The sequence below is a fragment of the Lynx canadensis genome, chromosome D4 (assembly GCF_007474595.2).
Source record: "Lynx canadensis isolate LIC74 chromosome D4, mLynCan4.pri.v2, whole genome shotgun sequence".
Classification (NCBI taxonomy): domain Eukaryota; kingdom Metazoa; phylum Chordata; class Mammalia; order Carnivora; family Felidae; genus Lynx; species Lynx canadensis.
The window spans coordinates 70,991,241-71,007,675 of NC_044315.2; the positions used below are offsets into that span (position 1 = coordinate 70,991,241).

Below are 16,435 nucleotides of genomic sequence, written 5' to 3' on the forward strand. Positions count from 1 at the left end.
TTGATTTGCACTGGATACTCATGGGTCAAAACTGCATTCCCAACACTCCTTTTACCTTGAGTACGTGTAAGCCTTCTTGATGGTTGTCCACCTGCATGCATCAATCTTCCTAATCCTCCCATGGCAAAGTTTTATAAAATATACGGTGTCATTCATCTTCAAGAATCTCACACATGAGGTAACTACTTAAATACCCATCCATTAACTTTCTCATAATAATACTTATATCATCGCACAATAGTGATTAATCATAAAAGTATTATTAGGATTAGTATGATTAGGAATTGATGGGCCAGATACCATCCTAAGCAGTCTATTTTCTCAATTAGCCTAAATATATATACAGATATAAAATATATAAATATATGTAAAATAGACACATATGTATGCACATATAGACACATCTGTGTATTTCTATATACAAAGATATATGTGTGTGTATATGTACACATATATATACCATTATCGGGTATACATACATACACCAGTATTAGGCCCATTTTACAGAAGAAATTGAGAATCAGAAGAAATTATCCAAACCCACATCATTTGTAATTGGCAGAGGCTGAATTTGAGCCAGATCTTCCTATGTTTTTAAACACTTTGAGCACACTTCGGTGTCTATGGTCTCTGAAGAGCAATGTATATAAGAAGATATTTTCAAAAAGGCAAAATAAGCAGCGTGCTATCTTGGAAATAACATAGAACTTAGATAAGAAGTGTCCTGGGTCCCTCCTGGGGTCCTGCTGATGGCTGGATATGCCATCTTAAGTAAAATACTCATCTTTTCTGAGACCTCAATTTCCTCTTGTAGAATGAGGGATTTCAAGCAGATAACCTCTAAGGTTTCTTCTGGCTCTGAAGAGGAATGATTTGGTTCTGAAAGGCACTGTTTCTACAATGAGGAAAACTACTGGGAATTCCAAGTATTCAGAGCGAAAGGTAACATCCTCTCCTGGAGCAAGACAATAGTTGCTATCAAGGCACCTTCAGATCTTACTTAGAGGGACGATCTTAGTATCTTAGTAGAGCCTTCCCTGCAGCTCCTTCTTTACAGCACAGGCCTTTTTCTTTAATCACAGTGCGTGATTACGAATTGGCTTGTGTCAGGAGGCTGTGAGTTCCCTGCAGGTGAGGACCATGTCTGTCTGCTCACCATCGAACCCCTGCCTGGTGCCTAGCACAGGGCTTGGCGTGAAAAACACGCTCAATGCCATTTGTCGACTGAACAGATTGTAAAAGGAGGATCACGGCTTCCACGTTTTCAGTGCTGGATGATTTAGGGCTAATATTTCTTTTTGCCTTGCCTAAAGAGTCTGGTAATGAGTCTTTCGTGCCACAGGAAAGATGCAATTAATTTATTTTCTCTTAGTTCCTAGCATGTAGGAGAAGCCAGTGATGAGTGCCGCCTCCTACAAATATACAAATCACAGCATACAAACTGGGGTTCCAACACTCCTTTTCCTAATCCCTTTGAAACAAATACTGAAGATGACAGTATGAACATTTATATCGATGCAACTAAATCTAATTTAACTCTTGCGTGAAAGGAAGCAGTAAGCTGAGGCTCATTCATTTAAGAGAAGGGATGGATAAATTAATCCTTTTGTGTTGGTGTTCTTGGCGAGATCCAGCTGCAAAAGTACTCCTGGCCCCTCTAGGAAGCTCTACTGACAAGCCCACCCAATCTCACACATTTACAGACTGCTGTCGCCGTGCCTTCCAGCCTGGGGTGCATGACTGGTTGCAGCCGCAGCTACTTGGGGATCTGGGGGGTAGTGGGTTTGTGAACTGCCCCCTCTCTCATTCTGCTGCTTCTCCCTCAGGATGCGAGATTATAGGGTCGCGGAGCAGAGGAGGCTGCAGCCCAGCATGGCTGGGCAGCCACATGGCAGTGGCTTATTGGCAAGGAGCAGTTCGGCCTACGACCACACGGAAAGCAAACATGCTGACTACAGCACGGAGAAAAGAAAATGAGAGCTTCTGCCTGCGTTTGGTGGGCTTGGGTGGGAGGAGGGGAGAGAAGGGGGTGCTGGGGAGAGTGCCAAGCCGGGCTGTTGATGAAAGTGTGGGAAGATTCCAGGGGAGGCATTTTGCCAACTCAGAGGCAGTTGGGTTGATCCCCCCCCCCTTTCTTCTGCTTAAATGAGAATTCCTGCTGGGTGGGGTAGGAGCAGAGCCAAGAAAGGAGTGATTTGCTGGGTGAGCATGGATGGTTGGACCTAGGAAGTATGTGTCTGCCCGCTGGGACCCAGGCCAGGGGAGGAAGGAGAAATGAAAGGAGAGGAACTGAGGGGCAACAGGAGTAAAAGAGAATAAAGGAAGAATGCAAGAGGAAATGTCCTATGAGGAGAAGGAGAAAAAAGGAAGGAGACAGCAGGTCACGTAGACAGAGAAGGGCCACGTTTCTGTGCTATAGAGCAGGCCTACCTACCTCCCAAATGCCAGCATAAAATAATGTTCACATGATTTTACAAGCAGTAAAAGACCACATGGTGCAGTATAAAGTAAAGCTACTGCTCCTACATTTTCCTGGTGGCTGTTAATTTCCATGGGAATGTATCTTTCCCAAATAGCAAATGTTGCCTTTTGGCTAAAACAGAACAAAGAAAATGCTATCACAGAAAGCCACATACTACTTCTAAAGATTAGGAGAATATGATTTAGAAGTAGTTCCTAAAATACAATGTAAAATACCAGAATCCTAAGTTGCTCTCTTGGCTTTTCTAATAAAATGTTAGAAACATAAAGATTCTCCTGTCAGGAAATCTAGAGCAGGTAGAATTACAAATGTCGATGAAGTGAAACCCATTGTGAAGTGATGTCACTTTTAAGGCTTTCATTTTTTTAATTATTTTAAATGCTTATTTTTGAGAGAAAGAACGTGAGCAGGGAGGGGCAGAGAGAGAGAGGGAGACACAGAATCTGAAGCAGGCTCCAGGTTCCAGGCTGTCAGCGCAGAGCCCGACACGGGGCTCGAACCCACACACCGTGAGACAATGACCTGAGCCGAAGTCAGATGCTTAACTGACTGAGCCACCCAGGTGCCCCAACTGTCAAGCTTTATGAGGCCCCTATGTGGAGGCTTGCGAAGAGGTGAAAGATCATCAAGTGAAAGTCGCAATTTTTGTGACAATCCCGTAAGTTATATGAGGCCTAAGGACCAGAATCCCACTGGCTTCTCCTAAGAGACGACAGCATATTTTGGCTTAGGACAGACTTGGTTACTGATTGATTACAAATGAAAGACCCCAAATCTTCCCTTTCACAGTTCTGAACCGAGACTTCAAGAAGTCTCGCAAACTTCCTTTCTCTCTCTTGGACCTCTGCCACCCCCACAGGGACAAGCCCGGGCAGCCTGAGAGAATCTGAAAGGTCACACGAAGGTCAACCTAGTGGTCCTAGACAAAGTCATTATAGACCAGACTCCAGCCAGCTGATGCCCAAACAGGTAAGAAAACCCAGCTAAGACCAGCGAGGCAGCCGACCCAACTCACAGCTGATGACAAATGCACTGCTGAGACCAGACAAGCTGCCCAAGTGACCCACAGACTCATGAGCGGTAATAAATCAATGCTTTAAGCCACTGAGTTTGGGGATCTTTTCTTTACACGGCAACAGATAACTGACACGATGACGCATAAACTGGAGACTCACCTGTGCATTCGTACTGCAGACCTTCCCCATAATAGCCCTTTTCACAGATGCACTCAAACTGCCCCGTGTGTGTCCCACATTTGCAGCTCGCCATTCGGTCACAGCAGTCTTTGCCGGCTTCACACAGATAGGAGCAATGAGACATATCCTCTTGAATAAAACTCCCAGAAGGCAGATCTATCAATGACATATGACAGAGGGTAATAAAAAACAAATTCGCCAATCACTGTTACATTCTCTAGTTACTAAAATGTAGGTGCAAGCTGCAGAAAATATCTTTTCATATCCGTCTAATTCCCAGCTGCACCCCACTCCCACCCAGATATGAATGCGTGTTATTTGCACTAGCACAGGCTGGGAATTTGCTTCAGCCAGTTAAGTTATTTCAGTCTGGGACCTCATCATAAATTCTTGGGGCCATGCAGGGTCAGGCAGAAATTAAGCACTTCAGCAAGGAATCTCCAGATGCTGCAGGAAGTATTGTAGTCCGTTCCATAGGTCACTTCCCTGGCTTCCACACAAGCAGCGTTCCACTGCCTCAATATGAGGTCAGGCAGCAGTAACGAGATTTCCAAAACGCTTTTTCAAAAAAATAAATAAATAAAATGACAATCTCGATCGCTGCAAAAGGATTTTGATTATGAGCTACTGACTTAAGAATAAATCCCGTAACTTCTATAGTTATTTGATAAAGACTTCACAATGCCACACAAGTTTAATAATAGAACCAGAATATGGCTTATTTCTCAATGTTAAGTAAATTATCATGTTTTATGTGACGGGAGATCATACTCATTACGTGAGCCATGTTCTGAAGTGAGGCATGCTGGGAAGTCAATAATTCAGGCAGAGTTGTTCAGAAAGTGACTTAACTGGGTAAGGTAAGGTTGAATATGACCCACCCAGAAAGAATGGCCTAGAACCAGGCAAACAATAAGTTCCACTTACTCTGTTGAGGAAGTTCAAAAGTCTTAACCCAAATCCTAGAGGTAGGTCCATGGTGCTGGGCCCAGACATAGTGATGGGCCCATCATAGGAACTCGAATGCATGAGTTGCAGCAAGAAACATGCACTGCAATTGAATACCTGGAAATAAGATTGGTAGTGGCCTCATTTATGGAACATCTGTCTCTATGCATTAAGACTCTGAACAATAAATACACAGGGGCAAAGTAAGGAGAAGACTCCAGCCCCAAGGGAAAGAGACCAGTACAAGCAGGTACCCTATTAAAGCTCCATCTAACAGACTGTGGTGTAGGTTAAAGGTCTGCAACATGCACACTTAGTTCTGAGGCACTGGGCCATGGGATTATTTGGCGGTAGAGCAACTTAGGAGCAAGAAAGATCTAGCTACCAAGACTGGCACACTGGCATTCATGTCTGGGAGAGAGAGAAGTATACGTGTTATGGGAGGCAAGCTATTATTCTGCAAGCTATGTCTATGGAAGATGGCCAGAAAAACGGATGGTCTTGAGACCGAAAGTTTATCCAACCAAATTGAAAGTAGCTTCAGAGGACAGAGAGGCAGGGAAAATGATGCTCATTTCCTTCGATTTGACTATGTCTTTGCAATGGGAACAGGATCTTTTCTTACCAAATCCAGAAACTTGATCAGAGAATTATGCATTCTAGATATTTGTTTATTGTAATAAAAGTGATGCCTTCCAAAACTCTGTTGCAATACTGTAACCAAGAGAACACTCTGTCCCACCCAGCTTCTGGGGCAACTTGGCATTAGGGTTCTAGAAGGCCCCAACGCTACAAGCAGAGGGATCACAGGACCGGAAATTAGTCCTCCACAACACAGCTAGTAACACCATGATTTCAGAATCCCATCTATTAACAGCCACCGTGCCTTCCCACTCAACATACCACTTTTCCATGAGAAAAGGAGAAACAAAGGAAGCCCCATAGTTACTGAACTTCCACCAAGTGACAGCACTATACTTGGTAAATTTTACATATTTTATTTAATCCTCTTGACAAAACCATATGGTACACATTATAGTGTCTCCGTCTTAAAAGTAGAGGAAGTGAGGCTTGTAGACGTTAGATAAATTGCCTAAGGTAATAATAACAGGGGACGGTTAATGAGGGCTTCGGATAATAAGCCCTCAGTAACTTTTCTAATCACTTTATATGTATTAACCCATCTAATCCTTGTGACAATCCCATGGAATAGGTACTATTCTCATTCCCTATTCTATTAACAAGACACCTAAGGAATGTAAAAGCTAAATAATTTGCCAAAAGTCACACAGCAAGCAGGTGACTAAGATTTTTTTGTTGTATCCATAGCTAGTCTGTGACCCTGTTCTAAACGCTTCCCTTGGAACTCTGATAGGGCTGATCTGTCGTTATGTACATCACTAACTGCTTGAAACCTCGTGTGGCCCGATTTGCCCATCAAACCAAATCTTCCACATGGATACCTGCAAGGATCAAGCCTCACCTGCTGCATGGCTTAGGTCTGAGGCTGGATCTCCTCTAATTTCCTCCCAATCTACACTTTCTCTTGTGGCTTACCAAGATACATGCCCATATTATGCCTGGAAGTTCATCTAATCTAAATCATATAACTAAACATCCTTATAAATAGTGTATAAAGAACTCTAATGATGGAGTCACTGGTTTTATTCCTTGTTGGGATAATGTTCTTCAACTTCTACATAAGCATTATGTGTCTTCAGTCAGTCAAGAAGTATGTGCTAGTATTTATTGTCCCTATATCTTCATGTGTATTTCTGGAAATATTCTGGTGAGATTCACTATGCATGTCTCTGAATGTTTACTTCGGCTTTCCAGATAGCTGTAAATGAGATCTAAGTCAAGGCTTCCCACTCTGTGTGTGGCCTTAAAACACACCTAAATTCATTCCATCGATTCTAACAGTTCCTAGGTGGGAGAATTATGGATATTCTAGTGAAAATCCATCACAACTGTTAAAAAACAAAACAGAACAAAAACCCCAAATATTCTTCTTGCAAATCAGACTGTCATTTCTATTTATGAAGTTCAACACAGCTCACAAAACACCAAGGATACATGGGCATCATGCTCAGTGAAGACATCACAGGGTCTGGTATGACCCTCCAATGGGTTTCATGCAGTCAAAGTGAAGGAACCCCCCCCCCTTTAATTGCATCATGTTATGCCACTGGGTTTCCGTTACCTTCATGCAATGCCCGGCGAGCTAAAGCCTCAAATTCTTCAAAACTGTGCAGCAGGTAGCAGTGCTCCTCCTTTGGGGTGGAAGCCATGTCATTCAGTTCTCGAATGTTCCCTTGCCATATGCCAAAAGTGAAGATCTCCACTCCAAAATCTCGCAGAGATGCTGCAATTGGCCTGGGATCTCCCCCATTGGAATATCCATCAGTAATGAGGAATATAACTTTTGTTGAGTTTTCTCTAGAGTGACGAAGAATTTGCTGTAATGAAACAAAGTTAGCGTGAGTTTGTATGGTGTTGGCCTACTCCATGCTTCCTTTCTTACGTAAAACAGTATTTGTGAGGATCATCAGCATGTCGCAAGAGTGAGGACAAACACTGATCAATGAGAGTAAGACAGAAGCAGGCAGACTAGGGCCTACCACAGTCTCCGCACAGACCCACAAAAACCTTAAAAGCACTTAAAAGATATCATTAACAGCAGCAGCAGCATTATCATCAACAAATATTTGTGGAATTCTTATGGATTTCCAGGCTTTCAAAACAGGAACCAAATCTGAGTCCTACATATCTATTTCCAAGTACATCAAGTACATCCAGCTAGCTGCCCATCTATCCACTTAGCTGAACCCCCTCGTGATCATATATCAAAAGCCTGATTAGATGCAAATTTAATAGAAAATGTCTCTTCCAGAGTTAACAATGGCCAACCTACTTCCCATGTTTGTTTTTCCACTGCTCCTCCAAAGCTGTAGAACTGATTCAATCCTTCATCTTTTCGGGACCACCCAGTATTAGCACAAAATCAGCTGGTTTTGGTGGTGTCCTATCTTTATGAGAAAATACTGATTTATTCAATCTAACACTTGGGCTTTATTATTTTAGGGCAAGTGAGTTATGCTTTATAATGTTATTATGCTATCCTTCCTCTACAGAAAGAAGAGAAAAAAATGAAACCTTTTTTCAAAAAAGGCATCTAATGGGGCACCTGGGTGGCTCAGTCGGTTTGGCATCCAACTTTGGCTCAGGTCATGATCTCACGGTTCATGAGTTCAAGCCCTGCATTGGGCTCTGTGCCGACAGCTCAGAGCTTTAAGTCTGCCTTAGGTTCTGTGTCTCCCTCTCTCTGCCCCTTCCCTCCTCTCTCTCAAAAATAAACAAACATTTAAAAAAAAAGGCATCTAGGGGCGCCTGGGTGGCTCAGTCGGTTAAGCGTCCGACTTTGGCTCAGGTCATGATCTCGCAGTTTGTGAGTTTGAGCCCCGCATCTGGCTCTGTGCTGAAAGCTTTGAGCCTGGAGCCTGCTTTGGATTCTGTGACTCCCTCTCTCTCTGCCCCTCCCCTGCTCACACTCTGTCTCTCTCTCTCTCAAAAATAAGTAAACATTTAAAAAAATTGTTTTTAATTAAAAAAAATTTTTTTAAAAAGGCATCTATTTATTGCCACTGATGCACTATAACATCAATTTGTAAAAGCACAAGGAATCCAGTGGTCACTCTGGCATTATAATTAAATTTACTGTTATTGCTTCTTACCAGAAATGGGTAGGAAAGGAAAAGAAGTGGCAGGGTGTATTTTCTGGCAAGCTCTTAGAAAGAAGACCTCAATGTCTATTAGGCAATAATTCAAGTACAGTCTGGAGGTAGTGAGGAAGAGCAACAATTATACCCTATGTTTTGTAAAGTTCAAAGGGGATGATATGATTAAAAACTCACTCATTCACTGCCTCAATTCACTTCAAGGGGCAGACTTCAGCTCTAAGCTCCAGACTCTCTCAGCTAATAAGATCCATGTCTTCATCAGTATATAATTCATAGCTATTGATTCTAATTTAATAACTCTTAGCAAATTTGATTCCTGTTTGTGAGCTAAAGATAAAGCTGTTAAACCTGAATTTATTATTTTGTTTTTCAAAATTTTTTTTTTTCAACGTTTATTTATTTTTGGGACAGAGAGAGACAGAGCATGAACGGGGGAGGGGCAGAGAGAGGGAGACACAGAATCGGAAACAGGCTCCGGGCTCTGAGCCATCAGCCCAGAGCCTGACGCGGGGCTCGAGCTCACGGACCGCGAGATCGTGACCTGGTTGAAGTCGGACGCTTAACTGGCTGCGCCACCCAGGCGCCCCTGTTAAACCTGAATTTAAAGACAATCAAGTTAAGGGCGCCTGTATGGCTCAGCTGGTGGAGCATGTGACTCTTGATCTTGGAATTGTGAGTTCGAGTCCCACGTTGGGTGTAGAGATTACTTAAAAATAAAATCTTTTTTTTTTTTTTTAAAGACAAATTAAAAATGACTTTGGAAACATCTGGAAAGGCAGCAATTTGAGAAGAAGGATTCAAACATGTCACCCCCTTCTCTCAAAAGCCTACTACTACTAAAGACAAAAAGAATTAAACCAGCCTAAAGAAGCTCCTTCTGGCCAAAGGGCAATTTGAGTACCAGTAAAAGTAATAACTGAAATGAATTTAAATGCATCATATATATTTACATTTTATCATAAACATTTACCTTTAAATGTGTATAAACATTTATATTTTCAGTTAGTACACACCCCAGGTGAAAAGCCCTATCGATATAAACAATAATTGGAATGGACTGAAATATACACACACACACACACAGAGGCACTTTTTTCATTCAGTACCACCTCTGGGGGGAAATCCAATGATTTGTTACAGGTGGCATGAAATGAGATATTATTTTATTTGTCTTTAAAAATAGACATCAGGACTCAAAGGGTAACTCCTACTTCCAGCACTCTGAGACGTGGCAACTTGTGCTTACACTGGCCTTGCTCTTAGCCACGTGATAAACTCTCTCTTTCTGAGTTGTTCCCCTCTGAAATCATAACCTAACCTCCGCAGACACTCTGCTAAGCTTTTGCTCATTTCCATTACTCTCTCTTTTAGGAGACCATGGAGCAAACCGGAAGCAATACCCTAAGGAAGTGAGAACTGGTGCAGAAAGAAGAGAGAAAACAATTGTCTTTTTCGGTCTGGTATTCTTGACAGCGTCTGGCACAGAGTATGGGTTCATAAATATCTACTCAATGAATGGATCCAAGAATGGATGGGTGAATAGACGGAAGGATGCCCTGAACACAGTTACTTGAATGAGCTGGTCTTGAGGGAGCAGTAGGAATGTATAGAATGTCTGTGTGCCCTCGCGTACTTCATTTTGCAGAGTTCTGTACAAAAAAGATAAAGTTTCTTTTTGTGCCTTTACTGTCCTTCTGACATAAACAAATACTATTTTGTAATATTAATGTTAGCTCATGTCGGTAATATTCCTTAACATTCAGGTTAGGATTTAGGGATTTAGCAGACATTTCTTGCAGTACGATTCATTACGTGCAAGACACATTAAGCTGTAATTCTATTTTTCTTCTCTTCTTGCAGGGAACTGGGAAGTATTTACAGGAACCATTATATCTGTTGGCAGGACAATATATTAAGCTTAAAACAGTCAGGAGAATAGCAGGACTACTAGTCCAAGCAAAGAATTACACAAGATCTGGGTTTGGAATGCACTTTAAAAGACAGAGGAGGAGTGGATGATTTACTGAAAATATTTTGTCCCCTTCCCCCAATCTTTCTGCTCCATCATACTTGAATAAAAACATAATTCAATAAAAACATTTTCATCCCACACATCTAAGAAATAAATAGATCTTTGGTAATGTTTGTGGAATGTCGTAGAGGCCTAGCACTCGATTCTCCTTCTGGTGTTCCTGAAATCGTTTACATCATCTGCTATCCTTTATAAGGCATTTAAGAAATAGAATTTTTTTTTTTTTTTTTTTTTTTTTTTTTTTTTTTTTTTTTTTTTTTTGCTCCAGAATACGGAATGAGGCAAGCCCTTTGCTGCCAAAGAAAAACTCGACATGGGCTTTGTACGGCCAAAGGTTATCACCATCTGTATTGTATCAAGCCTCTGATTAGCTTGTATAAATATCTGGCAGGGAAGGAAGCTCCCCTTGTCCAGCAAAAGTCATTAAAATGATAAAAATGCAGGGTTGTGTAACATTGTTCTAACACCCGAGATTCATCACCATTACACAAGACTGCAACGCCACCCCTACCCCCTAAGGCAGGCCACAAGGGAACTGTTTGGAAAGATACTCTTGAAAGAAAAGGAGAAGTCACAACAAATCTGACGTGGCGACAATACTTGCCCTTGGCCTCCATTAATTAAAATACATGTCGGTAGAATACCAGCTGTCGCACAGCCCTGCGGCTGTGGCCCAACCTAACTGCGGAGACCAACGAGAGAAGCTCAGAAGTCACCCCTGAAAGACGTGGACTGGAATCCATGCCTGGCGTGACTCTCTCGGGGCCGCTCTCAGTCAGCGAGCAGGAAGTTAGTAAATACTGTGTTTCAACTGGTTTTGCACATGTATTTTTTTTCCTCGTTAGGAAACATTAAGGACAAACAAGACACTGGAAGCTACTTATAACACTGTCCTCATCCTTCACAATCTAAGATCCCACCAAGCTTCATCTGTTAGGTACTTCATATTTTTAATCTGAAGACTCAAATATTCTTCAACTCAAGGAATGCTTACCGTTCTGCATCTTTGAATAACATCTCTGGGGAAAGAGGTTATCGTCTGCTGGCTCGTCATTTTCTGGACTTCATAGATTTTATCCTGGTTTTTTTTCCCCCCACTTTTATCTCATCTTCTTGCCCTTCTGAATTTGGTGGAAATGTCTGAAGTTTTTCTTCCCTATCACCTTTTGTGCCGGATGCACGATCGTGTCTCCTCCTTTGCATTTCTGACTAAGAACTGATGCTGGCCTCGCATTTTATTTTTCTTGTGACGATATTTCTTCCTCTTGCACATTCTCTCTTTGTTCCTTGCAGCTTCTCGGCCACTTTTGTTTTCATTTCAGTCTGTTGTCTATTCCCTCATTTCTCATCTTATTTCAGTGTTTTATTTACTCAAGTTCATGGAACAAACGCTTTCTAGGATTTGGTTCTGCTCTGTGTAGTGAATTCTTGTGCTTTATCTGTATCTTACATTCTATCTTTATTTTATTTAGCAGAAGCCTTTCAAAGAAGCCAGGTAGAGAGGGGTTCTACTGGATAGTGCAGGTCAAGATAGATATAACCTCATCCCAGGAGGAAAAGTTACAAAAAGCCAAGAGCAGGCCCATTGAAATCTTCCGTAATATTTTTTAATGTTTATTTATATTTGAGAGAGAGAGAGAGTGTGTGTGTGCAAGTGGGTGGGGGTGCAGAGAGGAGACAGAGACAGAATCTGAAGCAGGCTCCAGTCTCCGAGCTGTCAGCACAGAGCCCAACAGGGACTCACACTCACAAACCACGAGATCATGACCTGAGCCGAAGTCAGATGCTTACCTGACTGAGCCACCCAGGCGCCCCTAGCCAAAGATGTTTTTAATTATAAAATTGTAGGGGTGCCTTAAGAAATAAGCATGGATACACAGAAAAATTGATTGCAAAGGATGTGTATCCCAAAATAATTTGCAATATAAAGAAATAGAAAGAGTATAAAATTCCAACAATAGGTACAGGTTAAATAAATTACAGGGCAACCATGAATGATCCTTACAATGCTACTGTTGTGTAATAACAAATTGTAAAACTAGGCAACCACATACAAGGATTTCATTACATTACCTGTGCATGTATGTGTACATGTACTACATGTATGGGCATGTATGCATTAGTATGTTTGAAAGTATAGACATCCAAATGTTGACTGTCTCTGGCAGTATATTTAGGAAGTTTTACTGACTCCTATTCTGTAGTGTTATATCATTTCTAAATTTTTACTTTTTCGTCTCTAGTCTTTCCCTGGGGAATGTCATGTGAACTCAGAACTTTGAATCTCACCTATAGATAATGACTACTAAATAAATCTATGTCAAATTGAACTCTTTAACTCTCAAAGGGAAGTTCCATTGGCCAGTGGACACCTCTGCCTGAATGTTTTATAGTACTCCCAAACTCAACCTATCCTCTCCGTGCAAAAGTAAAGGTTCCTTTCTCCTGTTTTCAAGATACATGAAACGTGGCACCAGAAACTCTACAAGTCTGTATCCAAGAGCAATTATGATGCCTCCTTTCTGATCTATCACCTTTAGTAATCCATATAGACCTATACCTTTCACCTCTGAAATATCTCCCGACCTTGAAATCCTATTGCCCTAGCCTTGGTTCAGGTACTTCTGTCTGGATTATTGAAAAGCAAGAGGTGTTTTCAGTATCTCTTGCTGAAATTGCTCCTTTCAAGTTCATCTTCTGACCTACCATCAAGGCTATCATTCTAAAATATTGATCGAATCATGTTTTAAGGCTTTCATTATTTTCCCTGTCTCTGAAGTTTAAATTTCTTTACGTGTCCTTAGACAATTCAGCCCTAAATAATACTACCAGCCACATCCCTTGTCGCACCCCATCTCCAGCCTACTTCCCCAACCTACCTCTTATATTTTGTCCTCACCACACAGGTCTATTTGAAGGTTTTGGAACATACCATTCTTTCCTTATGTTTGCTCTACCTGAAGTTTTTAACAAATCTTTCTCATCTCCTAATATGTCTATATCTTCATCAATCCTTCAAAATCCAGATCGAAGTTCACCTTCTCTTTGAAACTTTCCCCAAGTCTTCTGCTGTACAGAAAATATTAAGTCAATTCAACAATCCCACAGCACGCCATTACACTAACCCCATCAAAATTATAGGTAACTTGTCTGGCTACATCCTTAAGCTAACTGCAAGATTCTCTACGGCAAAGATTGATTCTTACATTTCCACTCTGTTGATGATCACAAAAGGGCTATGCAACCAGTAGATGAAAAAGAAATCAATAAACAAATGCCTTAATTTTCACTAGCTACACGTTTAACATGCAGAATAAATGAGTAAGTTCTAAGCCAAACGCTACTGTTACAGTAAATCCTTTTCTGTTAATTGTGACATGAAAACTCTTATAAAGATTACACTTAAAGTTATTTCACCTAATCCGTGCAGAGCCTCTATTATATATGAGGCACTGTGCCAGCGTTTTTAATTGTACTATTTGATGATACAATAGAACCATTAACTAAAAACAAGCCCAAACTAAAACAATGACAAAAGTATACCTGGCAAGAGTATCCTGCAGTAACTGAGTTTTCCTATTTATATTACAATACCAAATAAATCATATTTAGGTGTTTAATATGTCTCATTTATTTTAAGTATTTACTCAGGCTTCACAGACTGAAATTCTAGCATGAAAAGAAAATCTTGGCTCAAATAACATTTAGGCTATTTGTTACAGTCTAGCCAAGTCACAGAAGAGCCAGAGGGTCAAAAAGAACTTAATCTCAGATTTATGGTCATAGAATTTTTCCACCCACATACATGTTTTTGTTATTAAACATGGACACAAATCATTTTCAAATGGACCCATAGGGACAGTACATCACATTGGGAAATGGTGTGCACAGGAGTTGATGAGTAGAAGACTCAATCCAGACTATAAAAAACAACAGAATAAATAGGCAAAAGACCAAACAGATTTCCAATAATGCTGAATTCCATCCACTATCCATTCTATAGACACACAAGGAATAAAGAAAATGAAGAAAAGTCAAGTCATCAGAATCCAAATAAAAATGAAAGAGGGCTAAATGACTTTGAATGGTTACCCTTGAATTAAAGGTATTACTCGGTGATCAAGAAAAAATGAAATCTTGCCCTTGCAACAACATGGCTGGAACTAGAGTGTATTATGCTAAGTGAAATAAGTCACTCAGAGAAAGACAAGTATCATATGATTTCACTCATACGTGGAATTTAAGAAACAAAACAAATGAACATAGGGGAAAGGAAGGAAAAATACGATAAAAACAGAAAGGGAGACAAAACGTAAGAAACTCTTAAATACAGAGAACAAACTGAGGGTTGCTGGGGGGGGGGGATGGGCTAAATGAGGGATGGGCATTAAGGAGGGCTCTTGTTGGGATGAGTCACTGGGTTCTACTCCTGAAACCAATACTACACTATATGTTAACTAACTTGAATTTAAATTTAAAATTTTTTAAATGTTTATTTATTTTTGAAAGAGAGATAGAGTGCGAGCGGGGGAGGAGCAGAGAGAGACTGGGAGACACAGATCCCAAGCAGGCTCCAGGCTCTGAGCTGTCAGCACAGAGCCTGACGAGGGGCTCAGACTCACAAACAGTGAGATCACGACCTGAGCCAAAGTCAGACACTCAACTGACTGAGTCACCCAGGCGCCCCTAATTTAAATTTTAAAAACAGGTATTTGTACAGTTCCAAGATAAAAATTTAGGGAAGGATGTCTTAACCACACTTGGTTGTCAGTAAAAATTGGATATCTGCTTTATTAGCTTCAACAAAATGGGAATTTATTGGAAACAGAGAGGACTATCCCTCCAAACCCAAGAGCAGGGAGAAGAACCGGGCCTCAAGAGGACCAACCAAGCTACAGGAACCAGTGGCTACTCCCTTCAGCCTTCCATCTGTTTGCCTGTTTGCTTCTGCGGCCACGCTGTGTCTTGTCTCAGTTTCTGTCAACACATCCTCACTCACTCCTAACATTGATGACATTCCTCTGGTTCTCTGTGCACAGTCTTAACTTTATATTCCCTACCTACTGGCAAAAAAACCAACAACAACAAAAACTATGCTCTCAGAGCTCTTTGTCCCCTCTTCTAAATTCCTAGGAGAAAAAATATAAATGATCCATCTCAACCTCTAGATTGCACACATCCCCCCCCCCCCCAACACAAACAGAAAAGGATTGCCTCTCTAGGCTGGGCAAAGGACTGACGATGCGTGTGGTTCTCAGTGAAAATGGTTGCTGACGGACAGGGACTACAGAAGAAACAAGCTTCAAGGAGAAGAAAGAATTGAATCCTATGCTTGGATTTATCCAGTAGAAAAATAGTTGCAAAAGCGTATCAGAGCAAATTCTCTTTCTAGAAAAGCACAAAATGCCAGGAAATGATGTAGAGATTTGGGAGAAGTCAACTGTAAACATTTTCCTCAGAAAGGAGAAAAATCTTCTTTAGGATTCAAAGCAGTCAGCAAAGAAACACTGTCTTACTAGGTATATTAATAGTAACTATGAGGGAAAAATTTATCAGGAGCTTAGAATATATAAAAGACACAGAGAATCTAACCATTATGTGGCAAACACTTGGGCTTCAGGAACAACCTTACTTTTCATAAAGCCAAATATGCTTCAAATCAAATGTACTGACACGTGGGAATTCACAGGGAGCAGAGACTGAGGGGAAACTTCAAGTTCATGAACCTACTGTGTATTTCATTTGTTACAGTTATCCAAAATTTATCAAAAAAACACTTTTAATTGGGACATTTATTAGCATTCCAAATAAATGACATTTTGTTTCATTTTTCTTTTTTTTTGTTTGTTTTGCGTTTTAGTTTATATAAATGACCGCATCAATTACCATTCTAGGGCAAAAGATTCTGTGTTTCATAGATTAAGAAAACCTGAAGTTAAACCCAAATAATTTAAGGTTGCATAAATTAAAAGATTCATTGTATCTATATACTTAAATAATCAATGACTCAAAGTAATATTTACATATGTAAGTGTTC

The 16,435-nt window shown here is 40.7% G+C and overlaps 1 protein-coding gene across 1 annotated transcript in view; it reads right to left on the reverse strand.

Moving 5' to 3' along the window:
- SVEP1 (sushi, von Willebrand factor type A, EGF and pentraxin domain containing 1) overlaps positions 1-16,435 on the reverse strand; it is a 196,835-nt gene that overhangs the window by 163,499 nt on the left and 16,901 nt on the right. The window contains 2 exon segments of the mRNA XM_030293777.1: positions 3,658-3,834; positions 6,830-7,085. Of these exon segments, the coding sequence (XP_030149637.1) occupies positions 3,658-3,834; positions 6,830-7,085 (433 nt within the window).